Genomic DNA, 25,320 nt, shown 5'->3' on the forward strand with positions numbered 1-25,320 from the left:
AAAATCAGTACATCGTCTGCTTCGTGTTTAGCATATTAACGAGTAGGTACTAACTAATACGCATTACCATGCGTAAGTTTGCGGTTATTCGTTAAGTTTAATTAAAATTGTTAGACGGGTACAGCTTGTTATCGGGTTAGGATATTTTTCAGAACGAACTATTTATGCAAAGTGAAGCGCGACAAATGGTTTCAATTACAAATTATTAGCATAAAATTTGAAAAAATTGTAGAGGCAACCATACCCACGCGTATTAAATATTAATAATAATGTGCGCCGTTAATGCAAATTATTACAAAACGTATGGAATGAAACGGAAACTTCCTGCCTTTAATATCGTATATACGTATTCTTATTTGAATTTTGTATATATTTTCACAAGGATGTGATCCACGTAGTTCATTTTACTTTTCACTCGACCCGTTCAGCGACGTTACTCAATTTCAACTAATTATCATCGATTTACTTTACAAGAGATTGAAATTTCAATTAATCGAAAGAAACCTTTAACGAAAGAAACGAATCTTTTTTCCCTGCAATCTCATTACGAGGAAATTAAATTCTAAAATTTCGAAACATTTATTCAAATCGCTCGATTAAAAATACGATTCTTTTCGTAATTTGAACCAAGCTTGGATACGGTGCGGATAAAACAATCTTTATTGATCTTTGCATCTTGATTGTTGACCATGTGAAAAACCAGTTAAGGGATTAATGGGCAGCTATTCATCGTTACACCGTATTATGAAATCCTTCATTCACTTGTGGTTCACGTGAGTGCAAACTTATATGCTCGTACGACACCCACGTAAATTGCTCGAGACGCGAGTAGGTGTCAGTAATGCACGTGCCGCAGGACACTGTCCCACAATCGTAGGTTACAGACGGATACGAGCACCAAAGGGCGTACAGGGAACGTCGAAAATTATGTTAGATCTGTGTTCGGTGTAACATTTCCTTTGTCTGCCAGACTTACATGCCAGTGGTATTAAAATTGTTTCATGGTTGTTAGAAAATACCCTGTGTTACATCATTACTTTGATTACTCTAACAATTTCTCTGAACCGTAAATTTAATTTACAGTAAAATATAACAATATAGAGTCGAAGCTAGAACAAAAGACATTGGTTAATAGTGTCAGCTCTTAATATTTATTCTACTTTGACAAACATTTTAAATAATATTTCTAATCGTTTCATTTATTTTGAGTTCTATTTCACGTTTGTTAAATAAAATTCTTATATTTGTATTTTACAAACAATACAATCTTTTTTATTACTTTCTCTTTCGTTGTTTGTGAACATTTGAATACTGTTAATAGGAAAAAACCGATACCATTTTCATAGAATGCGATGCGTTATAGCGAAGTAGGAGTGCTTAGAACAATATTCACGAATAAAATTTTTTTCATAATTATTACATCGGCAATGTCCACGATAGAAGAAATATTTTCGAATCTCTTTCGAGTCGATGCTAAGGAAAATGAAATTATTCGCTGAAATTTTTCATTATAGACCACGGCTATTGTTGTATGGACAATGTAGGCGTTGCGTAAATCTGTTAGCCGTTTCCTTTCACTTGTTTATTGCGCACGTAAATCGTTTCTTCCGGTCGTCCCAGTGTAGAGAACATTTTGAGTAAACAAATCGTAAATGTTTAAATGCTCGATATATATATATAAATATATATATATAATATAACTTTGTTAATTTTGTAAATCAATATACGCGAAAACAACGAACAATAATGAAGGTAACGTCATTAACGAGTTATAATGGCGCTGGAGTAACAACTATGGCTGCGTTACGATGTACAGACACGCGCAAACGTATCCGTTCAATTTTAATCCGATTTTCCGCTCTTAATTGAAAAAGAAAAATTCGCTTATTAAAATTGGATCGACGGGAGAAATTCATCGTTAACGAACCACCGTTCCCCCGTGGTAAATATCAAAAGATTCGTTTGCTCGGTGAAAAATTCCGTTTCCTTCTCGCCGCGCGTGACTTATACATTTTTCGTGAAAGGAAAACGTTATCACGCGGTGAACGGAAAAGCGCAATACGATACGGGGAACAAGATTCGTTAAGGTTTCAATTGTGGTTTTCATTGAGGTGTCCAGGCTGTGAAATCTACGTTAGATTTAGCGCGATGTAATCCCCGGAGGGTACCTGTACGGGGTCCACAAGTCAGAAAATCTTTTTTCGTATGCGCAAAGCGTGTCGCGGAGCCCTATGGGCACAACTTCACTTGCTATTTCTCTCTCTTCTTACTCTCTCTCTTTTTCTCTTTCGTTCTCTCTCGTTCTCTCTTATTTCTTTCTCTTTCTCTCTCTCGACCTCTCGTTTTCTCTCGTTCTCTCTCTCTCTCTCTCTCGACTGTCTCTATCTCGTTTTCTTTCTCTCTCCTTTCGTTTGACAGTGTCAGTTGTTATTCCAACCGCATCACTTCCAAAGAATCAGAGGATTCAGTCCGACAGCTTTGAAATTCCCTCTGCGGTCTAAACGGACACGTTGCCATTAGCCGTCCGCTGTCCTCTTCGCCAGAGAATTGTTTTCGGTGGTTCCCAGCAAATTACAGCGAGAAATGTTCTCTTCTTTGACCATACGGTAGAAAATTTTTGACTTTGAAGAAATACTCCGAACACGAACGACTTAACACTCCTAATTACATCAAGAGTCTCCGTTCTTCGAACTCTCGATCTATCGTGATAAAACCATTGATGGGTTTCTCGAAAAATACGAATCCATCGAACAATCTCCAACTGTGATTGAATTCGGTAGAGAATATAAAATTGCACGCGATTAGAACAATGGGGAAAAGAAGAAAAAATGTAGAATATTTTTCTTAGTCGTCTCGAATCGATACTGATAGAATATACGTAACAAAGAAATACTTTTTCTATATTCGAGTATCAACGATAAAAGTAATAATATTAATTATCGTTCTTGAACTTTTCGAAGAACCGCAAAATGGAAAGCAACGAGCAATAAAACATTACGATAGTTTGAAAAAAAAAAAAAAAAACATACGTATGCACGTATGTATATTTACCGCGAAGAAGTTCAGAAATTCTAACTGCTGGGCTCGAAGAATTTATAATGAATCCCACACTTTCTCTTCCATTGTAGTGCATGAAATGTTAATTGCTTGTCTGTGCCCCGTCGCAAAAGTTTCAAATGCTCGTAGTTATTTTATCCGACGTACACGAACAAATTTTCTCCCATACTAACTGTGCGAACTTCGAAATGCTAGCGCGAACTTCGAGACCTACACGTAAGTACGCGCACTGCAACCCATAAATTAATACTCTCCGGCATCGAATAATTTAATTTGTTTGCTCATTAGCGTTGAACGTCATTCGGACGGCGAACATTACTTAAGTGGATTTAACTCGATGCCGAGAGATACTTTAATGTAATAAGATATCTTCGGTGCGTAATGAATATAGAGTTCCTCCCAAAGTTTTGCGATATAGCTGCAAAATAACGCGGAGAGGAACGTTTACCGAACCGTGACGTCGTTAACGTAACAAATTTAATTTCTAGAAGTTCACCGATACTCGGCACGCACCTGCTCTTTTTAAACAAATGGTAAAAATAACTTAAATAAGCGCAATTAACTTTGGAAGATTTATGAACGTATCCGACAGGTTGTTAAAAGTTGAAATGGCGGGAAAAATAAACTTTAGAATAGAAAGCGTTTGATCGAAGAGGAATTATGAGATGAGAATTACGAAAAATGAATGACAATTAACTTTCCTTAATTAGGAACAATACGAACAAATAAATTCAACGCGATAAGTCTAAAAGAAATGAGCAATTAGTCGGGTAAACAATGTTCGTGCAAGGCTAAAGTTATTTATACTTGATCTTTAATGAATGAAGTACATACTTTTTAAAGTAACGATATTATTCTCTCGGTGGTGATTCTCCGAATGAAGCTATTCAAAAATACACAAGATTACGATCAATAATAACGTATACATTACTCCAGTTTAATTCCACAGGATGCGTGTTTCATTAGTCTAACAGATAATTGTAGAGATAAACTTTCTACGAAAAAATATGTCAAAATGTTTCCAATTTAGATAAATAGATTTAAGTACTGTTTAATTATGCGATAAACAAGGAAATCTCGTGACGGTTGCGTTGAAAATTCGAAAGATATAAGAAGGGATTTATTACGTATAAATTTCACTCAACGGCTAGAAAATTTTACGAAACAAAATTCAAAAATATTTCTTTCTTTGTACGAGCAACGTCTTGAACTTCGTTTCCTTAAAAAATATAAGATCGAATTGATAACATACGAGGTCTATAACCTAAGGCGTTACAAACTGCTTTTTACTATGGTTAATTAACTTCACAACCGCACGTAGCACACGAAAAGCAATTTTGTCGTTATCCTTAACGATCTCTAAGAAACCAGCCTGCAACCCCTTAAGCGGGTCACTCACTGTATAATACAGCGTTCAAAATAAAATTATCAATACCTCGTTAGTTAGAGATGTAGCATTTTAAATTACCTCCTTGAATGCACTTTGCTACAAATACAATCGAATTGATGTAACAATTTGGAAAATCGTTGTTACAAAAATTATGAGTAGACAAGCTTTATTAAATACACAACGTGTATTAATTACAATTCGTAAAGAAAATACAAAGACAGATTGAACAACAATGTGCTTGTAAACAGATCGAACTCAGCAGAAGTGTAACCTTTATCTCGCACTTCTCCGTGTCCAATCTTCGTAATTTTCTAATCGTTACCGACTAAAAATTCTGCGACTAATCGAATTCCTTAAGACACGGTATATCTCAAAGTGCAACGATTACTCGGAATCGAATAAGTAAGTTCCATTACGGTAATTGAAAAAATAAATACAAGGTTAATAACACTTTAAACATCGCGCGGTGTGCACCCGAAGGTTTCTCTTCTAATTGCCTCGGGTGGACGAGCATTACAGTATTTCGTAAGCTCGAGTCGCATTCTGTCGATGCTTTTATCGTACGGTGCAATTATTACAAGAAAATGGTTGGAAACTTTTCCAGGGAAGTCAGATGCAGGAAGTGAGACAGGAGGGCCAAGCGCGGAGTTATCATCCCCCGGAATCTTACGCGTAAATATCTTCTTTATTCTAACCGATCGACGAGCCCGCGAATTGAATCCACCGATAAAATCGCAATTTCTCCGAAGGTCGACGTCGGCTGCACCGGCGCCGCGAACGACGAAGATCGATGAGGAGAAGAGCAAGTCCCTCTCGAGAACTTATCACACGATTAAGGACATGATATCCAGCCGTTTCGGGCAGAGTCGCAAGGACGCTGAACCGGAACCGGAGGCAAGCTTGAACAACGTCACGGAGGAGTTAAGGAAATCTAGCAGGAGCATCGACGACGAGGAGGCGAAGAAAAAGGAAGGGATTTATGGGAAACCAAGGGCGCAGGAACCTTCCGTAAATATACAGCAGTACCCGAAGAATGCTTGCGGTAAATTTCTTTCAATCTGTCGTGCAATACTGTCGCTAACAATGAAACATCGTCCGGATGATCAAATTAGATACAATTATTTCGTTTTAACGATATTAAATCGATACCATTGATACTAACCTTGTATATTATGCATCAGTATCGAATAGTAGCAAACTCACGGGCATTGAACAGAATTGGTATATGTTTGATACTGTTGTAAAGGTATCGGTGTATGTTTGATACTTTTATAAATGTAACTCTTCCGTAAGAGTTCTCTTGACACTGCATTTATTCATAACGATTAGATTTATTGAGATACGGTAATATCGGTGCTTGCTCAGTATTACTTAACAAGGACGAATGACAATGTGTTGTTAATTAATTGGGAATCTCGAGTAAATAAGTCTCTGCGTTAAGCGATTTTTTTCAGACGAATGAAAACAATTTCGTTTGATGGTCTTTAAACGATACAACTTGGAGAAATTTACAAGGACATCGTACGATTGTTTAGCACGGAGAACGATGTTTTTACAAATTTCATTTTCGTGCAACACGAATGCCCGTTTGTCCGAGATTATCGAATAATTGACAATACGTTGTCATATTCGGATAATCCTCTTACGCGTTAGTGTTGGCATCGATTAGAGCTACTCGAATTCTTCGAACGCACGCAGGAATTCCGAAATTAGATCACTTAGGGGTGTAGTAGAACCGGAAATCATGGGTTGCTCAAACCGTAGGAGGGTTCAGTCGCGTCTAGATCGAAAGAAAGTATCCGACGACATAAATACAGAATGTCGTTTGTCACTGTTTGAAGGTTTCTTCTCGATAGATGAATACTATTACGCCAATAACGAACTAAATTGTTAAGAAGAAAGATAAGAATGCAAGATATTTCGTTACTCGAGAGTTACGATTTTATATTTAAATTTCAAGTAAAATATTTCACCGTAATTTATTGCATCTCATCCTGCGTTTCACCCTTGACAATTGCATAACAGGCAGAATATAAAAGCATTTCAAGCCCATAAATTCCAGCGTCCAGCTATATGAAACAAAATTCGTCCCGAAATTTCGGGTATTTTGATACATTTATGTCGTGCATTATACGTCTCGGAAAAAGCAGCATTCCATTTTATATTCTTGTTTCATTTTACGGGATTTTGAACAGCTCTAGTCATAATTAAAAAAATATTTTTCACGCACAAATAAAATTACACGTTGAAATTTCTCGCTGCTACGGTTTTTCATCTGGACCGTGTACCAACAATTCTGATATAATTTTTATTAAAATGTAAAATTTCTCTTTTGCTATCGTTACAATTCATTTTACGTTTTTGTCTAGAAAATAATTGCGTTTAAATCCTACCGACGGTATAACGTTCCTAATTTTCAAAATTATTCAATAAAGGTTCTCGTTCGTTTAGTAATCGGTGCTTATGTTTTTCATACAAACCGATAAAATGAATCTAAATTGCGAAAGATAGAATGGAACAGGTTTACGGTTAATCGATAAGATGATTACATTGTCCAGATCCGAAATGAACATAAACTTGTAAAGCTTCAAGGTCGATTGATAATGTCTAACTAATTAATTCGTAAGTATTGGATAATTAGTCGAACGAGAGTTGGAGGAAAAGCGTTAGATGCCAAGACGATAAATATAAATTACGTGCATTGGGTGTATCGTTTCAACGTTTTTTTTACTTCCTATATAATTAACGTTTCCTTTGCTTACGTATTAGAGTTTACTGCCATTCACGCGAACTGTTATTTTTCCTCGCTCCGTAGACCGTGTCGAACGATGAACTTTTTACAGTGCAATACTTTTCCGCTGGTTCTAGAAAATGGTCAGTAAACAGTTAATTCACCTAACCAGTATGACGTTCCTTACGCGATTCTGCTTTTTACAGAATTCTCGAGAAGAGATCAAACCTAACCGAAATACCATTAACGAGGAACGATCCAGAACGTGGAATATAAAAAAAACGATGAAATTGAAAAAGTATCTCGGTAAACGATACGTTATTTTTTTGAAATATTCAATCGATTTTTATTTTCATTTCATTTATTGAAGTTTAGCACTTCGTTCGCAATCATTTAATTCGTCTACGCGCTATTATTATTATTCATAAATAAGATTTCAACGAATGTTATTATTTATGTCAAGTTCGGTAGCAAAGTATCGAAACTGTTTCATTGTCTATAATATTGCAACTCACGAGGGTATAGTAAACATTCGTGACTGACTGTACGTATAGCAGAGAAGTCGGCAATATTTACACGACATTTTGGTGGTTTAGGTCAATATGGACACTCGTATAGTTACCTGAGCAATCAGCAGAATGTACCGCTTCCTGGACAACTTCAGCCGACATCACAGATTCAACCTAATTTGCCAGGTCAAAGTGCTCAACTCCACGTGACGCATCACAGTCCACCTGGAGGAGTTCAAACGGTCCATCAAACGCAAGTTCCCGGTTTCGGCCAATCAGCGACAGGTGGCCAACAGGTGCAAAATGTTACGAGGGAATACGTTGTTCAAGGACCATCTGGATTGCCGAGTCAGCAATTGCATCAAGGACTACATCAGAATTCTCAGAACCAGGTAATCTTCGATTTTCTTTTACACGTCCTGAACTACTTTTCAACGGGTTAACGTTACTTTGATTTCACGTAACCGCGGTATACTTCGCTAAACTGGACGTTCCTTTGAACAACAACGGGATAGGGGAAGGGTCTCCCGATGAAAATAGTTTGCATAGTCGACGAATTTCGGCTAGCACGATATGCAGTTTTACAACCCCCCAAACGTTAATCGCTGACTTTGACCGAACCTTTGTTGTAGCTCCCGCTAGACTATTCGGTATGCATATTCGTGCACGATAATTTAATTTCCAGAGCATAGGTATGGACCTATGGATCCACCAACATGGGTAGCATTTTCAACGTGTTCTTCGTAAAAATGAAATATCTTGGGTACCGAAACTTATCTTAAAGGAGTTCACAGTAGTTCGATATTTATGATAATTGTAATGACAAGCAAGCAACGCATTATCCATGACGAGGTTCGTTTCCACTTAAGAATTTCCAAACACATATTTGTTCTGTACTTTCGAAAAGGTCGATGATTATTTCCTAAGGAAGATCACCCCGTTTTTATATAAATTGTACAAACAATGGATCACCTTGTGTATTCCCAGAGTTTCATAATTTTTTGGTAGCCAAGCCAGTTGCGTTAGTTTGAGTTCTGCTCTCGTTATCAAAGCAATCCCCCTCATCCTGCATACCTTTAAATTGGATCCACTCGTTTGCATACGTCCGGGGAGAGTAATGATTTTTTCCAAGCATCTACCTTTCTTTTTATCTCAAACTGAGCCATCCTTCGATAAAAACCTAAATTTATCTGTTTCTTGTTTTAATCTCTGCGACAGTATTATCAATGGACTGGCAGGGTTTGTCCGATAAAAATGGTTTATCGACCTCGTGTTGGATTGTTTTTAAATTTTACGTAATTAGAAGTTTTTTTTTTTAAAGAGTGATTCGTACAACGTATAATAAAAAATGTAAAAAGCCTTCGAACGAGGTCGTGTTTAGAATCATTTTTATCGAGCAAAGCTTGTCAATCTATTGAACCATTTTCATCTGAAAAACATCTCTACTTCGTTAATAATACTTTCACGAGCGTATACTGACAAACATAAAAATTCTAGTTTTTATTGACGAAGTCGTTCATGCAGGGAAAAATTAGTGGCACTCGAATAGGGTTATTGTACACCGGGTGACACGATTCGTTTCATCGAAAGGGTGAGTGACTCGAGTCACGATACCTTTTTTCAATCATGACGCGCTTCTCGTTCGAAAATTCTGCAGTTAACACGCGCAGTATGGAGCAAAAAGAAGTCGAGTCGCGACAAAGGGTTAAATGTCGCTAGAAACAGTGTCATTCGATAGTAATTCGTACAATTCGTCGTTCGTGGATCGATCGTAGCTGAATAAGACGTTTCGGGAGATCGAAGTCGCTTTGGTGATACGAAGCTTCTGCGCATCCATGTTGCGCAGCCCGTGAAGCGCATCGGGGCGCGAGATCGAGAAGCGTGCTACAAACGAGAAAAGGTATCGCGAACCGAGAGCCATTTCTGTCCAACGAATTCGTGTCACCGGGTATACTCGCTTATATGTATACTCTGTACGTTTCGAACATGCAATGAACATTTTCTTTCCGTGACACAGCAGTCCAGTTCGCTCGCGTTACACTTCATGCATATTTATTTCTGTTACTTGGTCGGTTGCTCCACGAGGAACCATTCAGGCGAAAATTTCACCTAAGGTGACAATAATCGAAACGTTATAGGCAAGCATCAAACATTAACTGGTGGTTGTTTCCGGCGTTATCGCCGCGTAGGTTACTCTTACGTAAAGAAGGGTGAACTTATCTTCATATAAATTCAGAAGGTGCAATAACGCGACACATACATCCTATTCAGATACACGGTGCACGTGATACGTGTTCCATATTTATGCCTTCTAAAGTCAACCGCACGCAATACAATGCGCCGCGCTGCGTACAGTCCTCGAAATTTATTGGCTGCTCGAGGGCTGCAGGCCAGTTTAATGAAGAATTCTTCGACGATAAGTCGAGCAAATTTTCGCGTTTCATCGAGCATGACGCGCCGATAGACTAATATAACGGATTATAAGAGATTATCGAAGATTTATCGTAATGTTATTAATAGAAAAATTAACGGACAACGATCGACGGCACCAATTAACACGTGCGCTAATTAATGGAATTATAGATTGCTTTTAGAAGCAGTTGGGAATATAAAACGGGAATTCACATCTTGCTGCTTCCGCGTTCAAGAAGTAAGTGAATTAAACGGTCGTAGTGATACAAGAAATAGATATTCACGTATTAGATAAGGAGTTACATACATTCCGACTAATACGTTGCAATAACTTGGTAGTCGTCGTTAACTGTAATCGCGTTACATTTCGCGCATTTGGCTATTTAGTATCGCAGAAATTTATTCACGGTGAGAGTAAATTGAATCTAGGGAGAAACGATTAAAAGTTGATTTATTTACAATATCGCGTTAAATGTTTCTCGTTGCGGACACGTATATAATTTACTCTTCGACTATTGAGTGTTGAAGTTCGAACAATGTTGAAATTAATAATCCAATCGAGATCAATAACTGTACGAAATTAAATGTTTGATCTCGAATTGAATACTATTTGAGAATTGGGAAATTTTGTTCCCTTGTTTACGAAAAATCTATGACTTAAAAGGGTTCTAAAAACGTTGATAAAAGAAACGCATTTTTATTAACAGAATGTAACCGATCGCGTCAAATGATTGTGCAAGAATTGCTCTCCTATTTCGTACCGATATAGAGCAATAACATCAGACCTTGATCGAGATATACTTGAACAAGCATTACATTGTCACGACTTCGCGTCCACGGTCGTAAATATCGTTTCTAAATAATCGCCTAATCCGTTCAGTATCCGTTACTTCAAACTCTCCCAGCTAACGCATACTTTTTTCAAACCAGGGTCAAGGAACACAGGTGCAAAAGCCCCACGGTCTGCCCATGCAACAACACCAAGTAGCTAACGCGATGCAACCAACGAATCAGAGCTTCCAGAGTCCGCAGCAGCTGTTGCATCAGAACCAGAACCATCATCAAAGTCCAAGGTTCGCTCAACAGCACGCTCAAAATATGCATCAACGGCAACTGATACAGCAACTGCATCAGCAACAACTGGCCGGCCAGCAGAATAGCCAAACGAGCGTCAGAAACGTGCAGCAGAGCTATTTCTCGAATAACGTCTCCTATCAACAATACCAGCAGGCTAGGCAGGCCATGTCAAGGTCTCAAATCGATCTGCCCAGTACGTCGAGACAAACGCAGGAACTGAGGCTTTCCGGTCAGGAGGTCTACTATCATTATGCTCAGGGTCGGCCGAAGTACGGTGTGCCTCAGGTTTACATGAAAACCGACTGTAATCAGGAAATCGAGTTTCAGCAACGGAACTCGACGAAAGGTATCGAGAAAGCCGCGTCCCAGCCGCAGCTCTGTTACGAAGACGAACGGGTGAACGAAGTTCCATCTCGAAATCCCGTTGACTCCATGAAAACTCTTACAGTGGACCCGTTGGACAAGGAGAGGTACGAGATCACGGTGGAGAATCACGGACTCGGTGAATTCGGTAGAAGCGATTCGCAAAGGAAAGACGAGTACAGACTGGAGACCAGCTTCGCTATTCGCAGAGACGAAACGATCAGATGTTCCAAGAGGGAGCAAGACTCCGTGGGTGTTCCCGGCCAAGAGAATACGGAATTGGAAGGAACGTCCGTTCAGAAACGGATCGAGGAGCTACAGAAAAGAGTAGAGGAGAACCATTACGGCGCGAAACCGTCCAAGGACACCATGGAGCCGGACGGAGCGAGAAGTTCATCCGGTTTGAAGATCGGCCACGTAGACGGAACGAAACGAGTCGAGAATCAATATACAAAGGACGCCGTTTTGAAATCAGAGACTAAGAAAGACGAGCTGGAACACGGTATCGGGCGATTGAAGATCCAGAATCAGGGATCAGGATCGGATTACGACAAGGCTGGTCAGAGTTCCTCCAATGTTGACTCCGGGAGAGGGTCTGCTGTTTATTCTAGCGGAAGACGCCCTCCACCGGAGGATCAAACCCACCCTCCAGGTTTGTTACTCGGACTTTACTTACACTTGTTTGTTACAATGAATATTTCATTGTATTCCAAGCCACGAACACCGTACCTTTCTTCGTCGCGTAGAAAACTTTCGGCAAATGTGGCCTGTTTAGGGGTATCCAAGGCACCGGCCTGGCCATAAATTATGGACGGAAAATCGTACACCAATCGTTAGATACTCTTTACGAGAAAACTTGTAACAGTTTCGTTGACCCACGATGGAGGTATTGATCGGCGAACAGTGATACATAAAAAATCAGCATCGATTATATCATTAAGCCGTGGAATATATTTTCGTCCATTTGAGGTTTCAATTCTAACGAACGATTCGACACTGTTTCTACTCGATTCGATACAATTTCAATGTACAACGATGATTTAATTACTCGGATATATGCAACGTTTAAACTGTTGTTTTATGTACGTTGATCCTTTATGTACTACCGTGTACAATGTACGGTACTGTACCGTAGAATGTAATTTGAATACGTATCTGGTGTAATGGTATTAGTTTAAGTTAGAAAGTTATTGCACTTGAAATTTGATAAGCAATACGTTCATTTCTGGCAGGATACGCGATTTTAATCTCGAAATTGTATTCAATACTTCACAGTATTTCACAAGCGTTCGGCACAGTCGTGTCTATAAATCATAAGTGAAAGAAATATGCGTGTAGGTAGTATATAATTGAGATAAATATCGATGGCGCAATCCTGATACTTCATTGACGCAGTGCGTATATTAATTCCTACGCACGAACAAGATAAAGAACATATTGTCTCACACAGCGTGTACACTTTCCACGTGACACATTGACACATTTCGACTCGCGTTATGATCGATCACTGGCAATATTTACAGTCTTATCTGCGGTCGTTTTCCAGTTAGTAGCCATTCGAGTAGCTAATTAATTTCACTTTATTCCCATCGAATTGAGAAAGTAACGAAACACCCAATGCGTACACGAATGTGGAAGTACCTTTTACGTGTCGGTTAATATTACAAAACTTGTCTCTCGAATCGTACGGTAAAAACGTCCGTTCGATTCTGCAGTCCCACAGTCTTCTTTGTCGGATATGTAAATTTACACCGCATCAAATGTCATTTTATTTCATTTCCATTGAAGTATGCAACGTACACTTAAATCTTTACCTATTGTAAAAATTCCAAGTTATGGGTATAGAAACGTGCTCGAATTTTTAAAACCAGATATTTCAAAGTGATGATCGCGTAACTTGTTACAAGACCATTCTTGCTTGGTCACATAGTAGAGATCCAGACGAGTGCGCATACGTACTATCTGGGTGGCCTTGAGATATACTTAAACCTTAAAAATTCGATTTTAATGCGGTGATCTTATGCTGGTACAACTTATGACGGTAATGCCAGGTTTACACGTGTTCGTGAAATTTCTTTTTGGACATCTCTTGCAATAGATACAGGTTTACCACCTGCCATTACTCTCGTAACTTTCTTAACGTACTAAAAGCAACTTTTCGCAGTCGAGTATATTTTACGGTCAGCCAGAAAGCATACATTTGAACTCATTTGAACCTTTACCGTACGTAAAACTAACTATATATTGCCTCGTAAAAAATTGTAGGTATGTTAAAGATAAAAGAAATATCACCGTCACTTGAAACAAATTACTCGTCACAACCGATGCATTCTTATCTTGTCGTTGAACTATCGTTAAGAATTTTGTGCCGTCGACACAAGAATCTTCGCCGGTTTCTTTGTTAACGATTTATAATAGATCACGTGACTCGATCTTTGGGTATACAATTGTTTAAATTATACCCACGAAATAACGTTTCCCAAAGACAGGGTCATTTTTGTACCCGTTTCGAGTCCCTTGCAATTTCGTTCACGGTAAACAGTACTTCGTGCGAGGTAGTCGCTCGACGCGACAAAGTACACGATAAAACTTACTTATGTTGTTTCTTGCCTTTTTCTTTTTCTTTTTTTACAGTGCAAGACTCCGAATGGGTGGACATTGTGGAATCGGAGCTAAGGAGCATTTTAGAACCACGAGATGTTCCTGCGATGGCACATTCCACTCTATCTGAAAGTGTATCGTCGGTAACGCCACCTCTGCCGCCGCTTTCACCCCATGAAAGTCCCAGAACACCGAGAAATCGATACTCGGCGAGGTAACGTTACTTCAAACAGATCTGTTCGTCTCGTAACCGATGTCACTTCCGGTCACTGCCCCGGGCTACTTCCGATTCTTTCTACTCTTCGAGTAGATCGAAACACCGATATCGGTGTACCGAAGCGACCAACCGATGAAACTGTTGAAAGTAGACAACCCAAAGCACGTTTTCGGGTACGGGGCGAGAGGAAACATATTGGGACTAGGTTCGGCTCGAATAAATTTATTCTCTAGGCTCCCTTTCATTTTCATTTTACACTATAAGGATCTGATGGTATTCAAACGACAAATAGTGTACTTGTAGTCAAATTTCGGGAGTGGTGCAATTATAGAAACTACTGTGGTATTTGTGGCTCATAAACTGTACCTATAGCGTTTCTTCGGTATCTCATTGGGGTGGACTGTGTCGTTTGAGAGAAGTTGGAGATTACAAGGGAAAATTGAACGCATTAACACACGTGCACGTATTCTCTCCAGCTTAGAAATTTTTCGAATTTAAAATTGCAGTATCACCTATACTACTAGCCTTCTTTTGAAAACATTGGTAGCTTTTCTAGAGAAAGAATGACGTGTATTTTTGTCGAAAATATTCTGCACATACTTGATTTAAATACATATTCGTACTCGATGCATTCAGAGATCTTTCAGATACCATGCACTTTTATTGTATACAGAATTATTTTTATAAATTGTCACTAACAGTGTTAGTGAAACTTTACTATAAGAAACTTTACTTTATAGAAACATTCTATCAGAATCACGTGTAAATTCATAAATATTAATACGCATTTATAAGAAAGCGATTATGTGTGTGCATCTAACTAGTGCAATTTTATTTATACGGTAAAAGAGATTCAACGTTAAAGATTCTTTTTATAGGTTTTTTTACGAAACCCATTATCCGAAATTTGTGCGATTATTTTCGAGACAAATTTCGAAATAAATTTATCAGAGACCAGCGAGTATTTCTTTCTTTAATATTCGTCACTGGTGATGGTAAAAGAGAAATGCTCGGAAAGAAGAGAAGTTCGGGTCATTAAAATGACATCTGCCGAGCGCAGTAGACTAATACAAATCCAAAATCCATAGTTACAATTGAATATCCACTTCTCTTGTCGTTCGTGGAGTATTCTCGCAAAGGTACACTGTAAAAATGGCTGTAGTATCATTGGGTTACGAACTCGCTTCATTTTCCACGTAATGTATGGTGTACCCGCTTGTAGGCTCTCTCGTGCGTCAAATTGTCCAAGTTGGTCAACAATGGAAAAAAATCCGAGAAATATAGTAACATCGCTTGGCTTGTTAGCGCAATAACTATTATTTTGTTACGCATAACGTAATACTAGAACTTCGATGTCGTAGCACGATACGGTTTCATTGGTAGTGTATTGCGTGCTAACGAAAGATAAACTGGTCATTAAACACTATTCGGTACTTTCGCGATAATTAACCATCTTCTGCAGCTTTCTTAGCGAACTTAACAATTGCATGTTTGTGGACCTTTTAGCTTACCATACGGGTCGAAACCTAATTACAGCGATTACAGCAAGGCCATGGATAAAAGAGGGTTCTCGGGTAGTTCGAAACATCGCGGAGCCTCCACTTCGAAGAAAGAAGCTGCAAAAAAGTTTTCTCATCGTGAGTGGTCTTCTTCCTTCTTAATTCATGGTTACTTGTTCTCGGAGGTCACAGAGATGTTGTTTGTCCAGTTTTCGGCGTGGAAGCGGCCGATTTGACCTCGACGACGACTGGACTCGATTTGGACTCGATGTTGGATAGAAGTGACTCCGATTTAAGTACGAACGACGCGAGGACAATTAGGAAGCAGCTCGAAGGCTTGGAAAATATGTACAGCGAGGTAAGACACGTTTGTAGACGAAAATATTCGCTTCTCGGGATCGAATACGATTACGTTGCGCGGAATTGTTTCTTAAGATTAGCGTCGCAGAATGTAACTCGCTGTAATCGTACGAGTAAGTAGAAGAGATGTTTAAAACGGTGTCCAGGCATTTATACATCGCATCGATAGTCTTCCCACGCGTTTAAAAATATTTGACGCGATTCTAGTCGTGTTGCGTGCACGTTCAATCTGTATCTGTAATTGAACAGGGTTTTTTTTACATTTAATAATACTTTACAAGGGTAAATTACACCTTGAATGAAAAAAGATTTGAATGCACATTAGTTCGTAAACTTATGGTTTCAGGACATGTGTATGTCTTCAAAATATGTTTTGCATCGGACGAGAAATATCCAGGTAGATTATGGTGAACCAATTGCATAGCTGCCTCGATCACTGAGTTTAAATCTTCTCGATCGTTTTTGTGGAGTTACTGGAAATTAATACTATATTTTGAACCAATCTCGTCGTACGAGTTTACAACACGGATACAGAAAGTTTATAATAAACTTGTGCACGTTGAAATCTTTTTCTTACACATATTTCAGGTGTAGGTTATGCTTACAAATTTTTCTTTCAGGAATATCGTCCATAATTTTACGAATCAAAAATCATGGACAGTTGAAGAATACCCTTATTCGGGTTGGATAAAGAGCCTTGATTCCTTCAGTTGGCGCAAGTTGATTTCTAAAGTTCACACTTAGGCGGAAAATTCGAACAGTAGGCACATATCGTCCAGTTTACAGCGGTATATTTGATTCTATTTCGTACGAAACTACCAATAGGAAACGATGAAAGTTTCGCAGTAAAGTTTCGCGAATAACACATTTGAAAGCATAGCGAAAGTTTAGCAAGCATACACTTGAAATGGTGGAACAGTGTTGGATACTATACATATTCGTATCACGTTCAGAATAAAATCTTGCGCTCGAATATGTTTCGCGATATTGGTAAAGATATGAATTTTGTATCGACGAAACCAGAGATTGTTTAGACGCAACTGTGGACGTCCTTATGGCATCGAGTTAAAATACTTGGCAAGAAATATCTGCTAACATCGATCTGTGATTCTACAGCTTAATATTTCTATCTTTAAATACCGATGAATTTTCTATTTATCTATGCATCGTACTGCACACTTGCGTGAAGTGGTTCATCAGTTTGTTAGAAATATATCTCCAGTTAAATATTTTTATATTTTGTTCTTCGTTACCATTGATATTTTAATAAACACTCTGAAAGTTTTATTTACAATTCGATACTCAATTGGCGCACGAAACAATTAATTCAACTGTAAATCTGGCTCTTTCGAGTCAATTCCGTTCGCCAGCGAATTCAGCCTCGAATCGATATTTGTTGGGTCGATAAACCCAGTCGGTAAAGACATTCTTCCGCCCTTTGAGGCACAAAGTGGATATCGAAATAGCATGCACACTGCTCGCAACGGTATTTTACAAGCCGATATGAATTTATGATAAAATACAAAATTAAAAATGGAAGAAAGAAGTATCGCGTACTGTAACATACCGATAAGAATTGTGATCGATATATCTTTCAGATATATTTCGTTAAAAGTTATTAATTGAATTAAAATTACACTCGAAGTAATAAACTTATCACTTCAGTGATTTCTTTCGTAATTCTTTTCGCAGCCTTTGATGCTCGAAAATTAATTAAAAATTTTTTAATGAAATTTTAATCGAAAGTTCAACGTGTTGTAAAACTCGTCAATTATTTGCATACATACGGAAACAACAGTAGCACGTATTGTCTTAATAATTGCAGCGTAGTCTCTCGTAATGTACACACAATTGTTAATTGTTTTGCAGTTTCGTAACAATGGAACATTTCTTGCCCAATGTGCAATTTCACGTGCGAATGAAATTTGTATCAACCAGTTTCGAGTAAACTTTCTCACATCAAATTTCTCACTATACATTTTTCTCAGTTACGTGGAACGTTGTTGCAATCTGGCTGCAATCAATGTTACAAAAAAATGTGACGGTGAATTTTTCAATCCAAGTCGACTCTCTTTTTTCCGTCGATTCAAGAATAACTATCTCTCTGAGTGATCGATCCTCTTTTTTATCGAGTAAAAGATTGTACCATTCGTAGTTAGAAATAACATCTCGTGACGAGAAATTTTAATGTAGCCACTTTATTGGTGATCGCAGGTATTGAAATTACTCGGCGGAAGTGTGAAGAAGAGACGGAAGGCCAGAGGCCTCATTAGTTATGGTTCCGTTTCGTCGCTGCCGACGTCATCTGTTTCATCCAGGCCTGTTACGAGGCATCACGATAAACGTAGATCCCACGCGATCGACGACAGGATGAAGAAAGCCAAAGACATCAAGGTCGGTTGTAATAGGCACATCTGAAATTTAATTATTCTCGTAAAAACGTTCGAACGTCTGCAACCATAAAAAGAAAATTGATTGCGTTTATATAGCTTTATTTTAATATTTCTTGCGTCACGGTATTAGCCGCATTGAAAATGTTCGGTAGCCTCGAACAAACATCCCGAAGACGTATCTCGCAATAATTTACTTTCATGTTTCTTTCACGTTATTTATCGCTAAAAGAAATGATCGTTACGTTTACAGAGCATTAACAAACGTTTTCAACGATTAGAATCTCACGTAGTTACGCTTGCCAGATCAGTGGCACATTTGAGCTCCGAGATGAGGACACAGCACTTAATGATACAGGTGAGAAAATCTCGTTAACATGTGAAAGTGAATGTCCACCTTGCGACACATTTTACGAGGTGTTACGTATCGATTTCAATGAAGTTTCACAGGTAGCTAGAGAAGCGATTATTTTTTTAACCATGCTTGACCGTTTGCGCAGACACGCGAACAAGTCACAAAATATATATATATATTTATATATTTATATATTTTCTTGTTCGTGTATTTATTACATAATCCGCGTTGCTGCGATAAATATACGTAACATAACACAGAAATGAGTTAGAACGACTGACGTAACTCGTGTTAGTATGCTTGGAAGTCTACATTCAGTGGATTTACACTGAGCGTGTTCGGTTACGTGTCCAATTATATAGACTCAGATTTTTCGCTGCAAGTGCGTTCCTTTGGAAGATTCTAATTAAAAAGAAAAGAAAAAAAAACGCGCGTATACACGATGCTGTGTAACGCATAATTCAACGTGAATTCTTTTTCGGTGGATGTGTAATTAACAGAACATTTTCAAAATTGAATCGATGTTCGTTGAGATTAGTTCTTTTTGATAATCCTTTTCGGGAAGAAAATAAATTTAAAAACGAAACGAAACAATTTCAGAAGAATTGAGATGCGTCGGTTTAAAATCGAAACGAAACAATTTCAGAAGAATTGAGATGCGTCGGTTTAAAATCGAAACGAAACAATTTCAATAGAATTGAGATGCGTCGGTTTAAAAATAAAACGAAATAATTTCATAAGAATTAAGTAGCGCTCCGATCGTTGAAAACGTTAGCTGGAAAGAGTTGGCGAAACGTCGGAATGCTTCCTCAAAATGGCACGACTTACGGAGTCGGCTTACCCGGAAGTTTCAAAGCGCATCAACTGTAAGAGCCCGTGAAAGCTTCCAGGATCGCGATTTTTAGCGTTAAATATTTCGTAAACTGTCAAGTGTGGTTCCAACGGTTTCTCGTACTTATCCGTGACACATCCAAGTCGTTGCGTAACAACTTCTGTAATCCTTTCGTTCGAAGGGAAAACATTGATCTCGTTCTTGCAATTCGGAGCACTCGTTCCGATCCGTGAAGTCGTACATTAAACGAAATGAAATACTGTCCGGTGTATCGAACGAGTGCGATATTATTAAAAATGTGATCCACTTGAACAAAACCTGGTGAAGGAGTTAAAGAGTAAAATAAGCAAGAAGACGAGGCGGAATTTCCGAAACTCACTACTACCAGGTTTTCGCAGGAAATGGAAAACATAAGGGGCGAGATAGCTGCTCTGAGGACGCAAACGAGCATGGCGATGGTCAGATCGCAGTCTCAGCCACTGATCAAGGACTCCGAGCTGCCAGCCCTTTCCAACCCTTCGAGAGTGAAAAAGCTCACCAAGTTTTTCGGCACGGAACCACCGCTCATCAGATTGTTCCTGAGGGAACTTGGGTATGAGGTGTGTAACCCTACTTATCCGGGTCCATTGAACCCAAATGTAGTTTCCAATTTCTTTTCCCAGCAAATTGATATTCCATTCGACTTACTTCTGCGAGTTATTCGTAAAATCTCGTATAAATTGATAAAATAGTGATCCATTGATGAAATAGTGATCCATTGATAAAATAGTGATCCTTTGATAAAATAGTCGATTGGGTCGAGAAGTTATCGGAATTGTAATGACTATATCTTCCGGAGGTTGACAATTAGTCCTCCTATTGTAATTGTTACAGCGAACCCGCTACGATGAAATTAATTCACTCGGAGATCCTTTCAAATCTCTGGTGAATTTTCACAGATTATTGACTTCGCTAAAGAAAGGAGATAAAGTTTTTTTCGAACGCGTTTTTATAGAATTAGTTTTTCATTTTATAGAGTACCAGCGATTTCACGAAATTATCAGCGAACGTATTCGATTAAAAATGTTCATTCCGTTGAAGATGCGAGACACATTGAGCAACGCTACGCCTAAATATTGCGCTACTTCTAGATATTTAGTTATTTACCGGTGGTTTCGAATCTCTGAGAGGAAAGTACTCGATCGATTCGACGATCCACTTTCAGAAAGAGTAGGAAACTAGACACGGTTCTTCGTGAACGATAACTTTGCACTTCCAAGATTTCATTCCCAACGAACGAAACAAATTATACTCTTTCCAGAAATACGCGACTGCATTTGAGAAAGAAAAGGTTGGAATGGTGGAGCTTCCCTACTTAAGTGAAGAGAGGCTGCAAAAAATGGGAGTTCCCCTGGGACCGAGGCTAAGAATTCTTCAAGAAGCAAGGATATCGGTGTGCAAGGATCCAATTTACGTCGTATGAGTTTCACTGGCTACGCCGCTTCCCAGGGAAATAAAACGAAAAGTTTGAGGAAAAAGACCGGATCCAATGGAAGGGAACAGGGCATGAAGTTATTTAGGAATTTGTTTCTTGTCGTCTTTCCAGGGATCTGTAAAAATATAAGTCTCGCTCGGTGAATGAGTGATTGTTCATTTCAACACTTGGAAGACTATACTCCCCACGGGGACCGTTCAATGCTAAAAAGAGCAATTTTCCAAATAAACGATTACCTAGGAGCAACTAAGGAGACAAAGAGGTTTAATGATAATATTAAGGGGCAAACGAAGAATAAACGAGAGACTTGGAAAATATTGTTTAAGTCGAGCCGGCGATTTGTCAGGACGAGGCCTTGATAAAAGTAAATAGCAAATTGTTTAAGTTTTACGTGTGTATGTGTGTTATAGTAGTCCAAAAAGGTTCGGAAAAAAAAAAAAAGGAAATAGAATTTTACCAAACACGTCGAGTGAACGTGTTACAGTGTGACGCTCGAACAAATTGTTACCGACACTGTACATTTTACGTTCTACACGAGAAAGAAAGAATGTTCATTGACGTAGGTGATAATCGATTTATATTTGACGGAAATTCAATCGGAAGATATAGTAATTAAGTAGTCTTCGAACGAACGAAGGATTTACATATATTAGTTACATTCGAAACATTTTGAAGATACTGTTACCTATGGTCTGAATTGTACGTCTTGTTGTTCAATTTCGTATGTATAATTTATTATAAATTATTAACAAGCTGAACATCGTTGTGTTGTACCAACGTAAAGGTAATAGATGCCTCCTCTATTTAGTTATAAATCTCGCGTAATATCTGAAACGCGAAATTAAAAGACAGGGAATATTACGAAGAAACGAAAGCAAAGCAGACAATGAAACGTTAATGTTAATCTATATGTAAATACCATTCACGGTATTGCTGACGGTTTTAGTTGTAAGAATTATTTACTTATTTATGCGAAGAAAGTAATCGTTTTCTTAATGATAGGGAAATTTTGACTGTTTGTATAATAATTGAACGAACAACCAATAATAACGAATAGCAATGTAAGGTTTCATTTTGTACATTTACAGTGAATTGATCAGTTAACACGTTACGCGTAAGACATTTCTCGTTACACAGACTGTGTTGTAGACTTCCAATCAATGAATACGAGTCGATAACATAATTGAGACGTTAATTATAGGTAAGAGGATAGACTCGATTGACGTAATCACGAGGAAACTCGAACTGTTAACGCAAAAGAGTGTTAAGTATTGAGAACAAAAAGCAAAAATGAAGTTGCCAAAGAGACGTGTTAACGTCATCCATGAAGTGGCGTGCCCGAGATTTTCATTAGAAGGAGCAGATCAAATTTTTTTTTCTCAGAGTTGGGTATTGCTCGCATTTTGCAACGATTTTGCGATTGTCAAATAATGAAATAATCGTACGCGTAACTCTTCCATTCGGTTTTCGATTTTACTTTTAAGTTTCATCCAAAGTTACGTACTCACGTATCTGGGTATATCACATTCCATACATTCTTTATTTATTATTGCTCGCGTTGAGTAACCGAAGATTCCAATTATAATTTCTAAATAACGTAATTCATAAATCGTTTTTACGTAACCTCAAATTAAATACCACTTTTCATTCTTCTGCTATTTCTCAAATTCCCAAAATTAAACTTGCAATTATTAAAGCAATACTATATATTCTTCGAAACGAGGACTTCTTTTCCAAGCTAAAATATTTAATATGTTTACAAACCTACAAATTTTCGTAGCGAAACGAAAATCGAACGGCTACTGTCTTTGGTTCTTCACGCTGCTATTTCGATACAATGTTTTTTTCATTTATGAGCAAAGTCGGTTAGTATTTTAACGAACCTTTGAAAATCTAAAAATGTTGACTTTATAGTATCGAAAATATTGAAAACGATAAATGTATTTGTACAGTACAAAATTTTAGATAGAAAAATCTTCCATAAAAATGGAAGAAAACGTTTCGCGAAAAGATATGAATAAATCCTACCGAAGTATCGTCGCAAGTTAATATTTTTTATTAACGAACAATAGAATTGCGACATTTCCGATAATGTTTCGCGAAAGTCGGTCACCCATCGATTCAGAAATTAACCATTTTGATTTCGACAGTTGAATTACACTTGTCAACAATGAACCGATCATCTTTTGTTGTTATTTACTCGCTGAAAATATTGTTACGAAAATAAATTATTAATTGGACTTTTCGGAACAAGTACTCTTGTACAAATTGAATTTGTACGTTGAATCAACTTTATTCGAATTAAAGAATACTCGTCCAAATGATGAAAGAGGTTCCTGTACATTTCAATGAATATTCAACGAAGCTTATTCGCTATTCGATAATTGATCCGAAATTTCGTAAAATTTAACCACCGGATATTTCGATGCGTGTGCTTCGAATTTTTAATCGTTCCTCTGCCACACGAAATTGAAGGAGAGAAAAAACGAAGTCGATGCGGTCCACTTTTTGTGACACGAATGTCACTGGCCTACTTCAAATATCGATTCGCCGAATATAAAGCCACGTTTGCCGAAAAAGCGTTCCTTCCTGTACACTTTTTCACCGACTTTGCAAATGACGTAGTTTTCAGAACATTGCAAGACACCGAAGTTCTTCTCGAACTGGCAGACGATTTAACCAGGTGGTAGCCTGTTTCGGTGATCAAAGTGAGAACATTATCAAATTATAATTAATTTCTCTGTGAAATCAAATTACTTTTACTACCGGATTATTTCAGCGCGCCAAATTATTCGAGAAATTCCATTTTCAATAGCGAAACGTGGATTAAGGAATAATTGACAAAAATTAAATCTTGCACTGTGAATCGCAACAAATTCTACCAGAGCTCTGCTTCGTTACTCGAATTAAATGGTTAATACTATGAATGAATTTCAATTAAACTTGTTTCTAAAATAGAACACGCAGAAATAACTATCGTTCGTCTGGAAAAATATTTCCATCGCGATCTTTCAAATTATTTCCATTGGAAATAACAGAGGGAACCGGTTTGTAGATCGGTAAATTTCAAATAACAATTTAAGTTTCACGATCGGAAGTAAATCGATTTATCAAATTCCCGATAGTTTCGATAATTACAAAAGAAGGACGAAAACGACCCTCGTTTATCTTCTTTACCAGAAGAATTTATTGCTTTCATAAATGTCTCGGTGTTGTCGCCTGAAAAGTTGGGACGATAAATAATTCAAATTTCGGTCGCACGACCACATGCGTAATGTTGATACCAAAGAATCGATACCTGCTCCTGTACAATGACGATCACAACGGAAAGAGTCACTGCCAGTGATCGAAATTATACAAAAAGGAAGACATGCCACTTCAGTTCTCAATTGATATCAGTTCTTATTATCGTATTCACGTGAGACGTGAACTACTATTAATTGTAAATTAGACATTAATTCATTGAGAAACGTTTATGAGTAATTACTTGGTACTAAGCCTCGTTACATGTGGCATTTTTTTTTTTTTTTTTTCTTGTTTTTAAATAGCTATTTCCATTTTTAGTGATACTTTCTTACTTCGTAAAAATACGTTTTCTAACTGGTGCTCTCAGACACTGCCTGTATTACTGCTGTCGTTCTTCCGTCGACAGTGAGTTGTGTACAGTTAATAATTAACTGTTAATTGTTTGTAAGAATACTTGAATTACGTAACGATTAATAATATTATTAATATTTGTATTATTATTATTATTATTATTATATTATATTGTTAAATCTTGTATTTAATAAACGATTCGAGAAAATCTTAAATAGATTTATGCGTTTCGTAAATCCTTCTCGTTTTCTCGCGATTCGATGTAAACATTTTTCTTTAGCCGTATTCGAATTGTTGGTACAAATGTAACATAATCTCGCGTTAAATATTGCTACAATACGCAGCAAGGATATACGAATCGTGTATCTGGATAAACTTTCATCGAGATAAATGGTTATTCGTTGTTGTTGCTCGTTGTCTAATTAAAAATTTATTCAACTCCGATAACTGGACACA

General features: G+C 37.8%; 1 protein-coding gene across 3 annotated transcripts in view; it reads left to right on the top strand.

Moving 5' to 3' along the window:
- Window positions 1-24,944, top strand: part of LOC143147653 (uncharacterized) — a 114,425-nt gene extending 89,481 nt beyond the window's left edge. For all 3 annotated transcript variants that reach the window (XM_076313082.1, XM_076313084.1, XM_076313083.1), the window contains 11 exons: window positions 5,052-5,119; window positions 5,197-5,489; window positions 7,775-8,079; window positions 11,030-12,191; window positions 14,174-14,354; window positions 15,864-15,994; window positions 16,066-16,214; window positions 18,431-18,610; window positions 18,860-18,964; window positions 20,192-20,392; window positions 21,094-24,944. In XM_076313082.1, coding sequence (XP_076169197.1) covers window positions 5,052-5,119; window positions 5,197-5,489; window positions 7,775-8,079; window positions 11,030-12,191; window positions 14,174-14,354; window positions 15,864-15,994; window positions 16,066-16,214; window positions 18,431-18,610; window positions 18,860-18,964; window positions 20,192-20,392; window positions 21,094-21,255 — 2,937 coding nt within the window. In that variant the 3' untranslated portion in view covers window positions 21,256-24,944. The remainder of the gene's footprint in view (window positions 1-5,051; window positions 5,120-5,196; window positions 5,490-7,774; window positions 8,080-11,029; window positions 12,192-14,173; window positions 14,355-15,863; window positions 15,995-16,065; window positions 16,215-18,430; window positions 18,611-18,859; window positions 18,965-20,191; window positions 20,393-21,093) is intronic.
- Window positions 24,945-25,320: the final 376 nt, after the last annotated feature.

This window comes from Ptiloglossa arizonensis, chromosome 5, assembly GCF_051014685.1.
Source record: "Ptiloglossa arizonensis isolate GNS036 chromosome 5, iyPtiAriz1_principal, whole genome shotgun sequence".
NCBI lineage: Eukaryota > Metazoa > Arthropoda > Insecta > Hymenoptera > Colletidae > Ptiloglossa > Ptiloglossa arizonensis.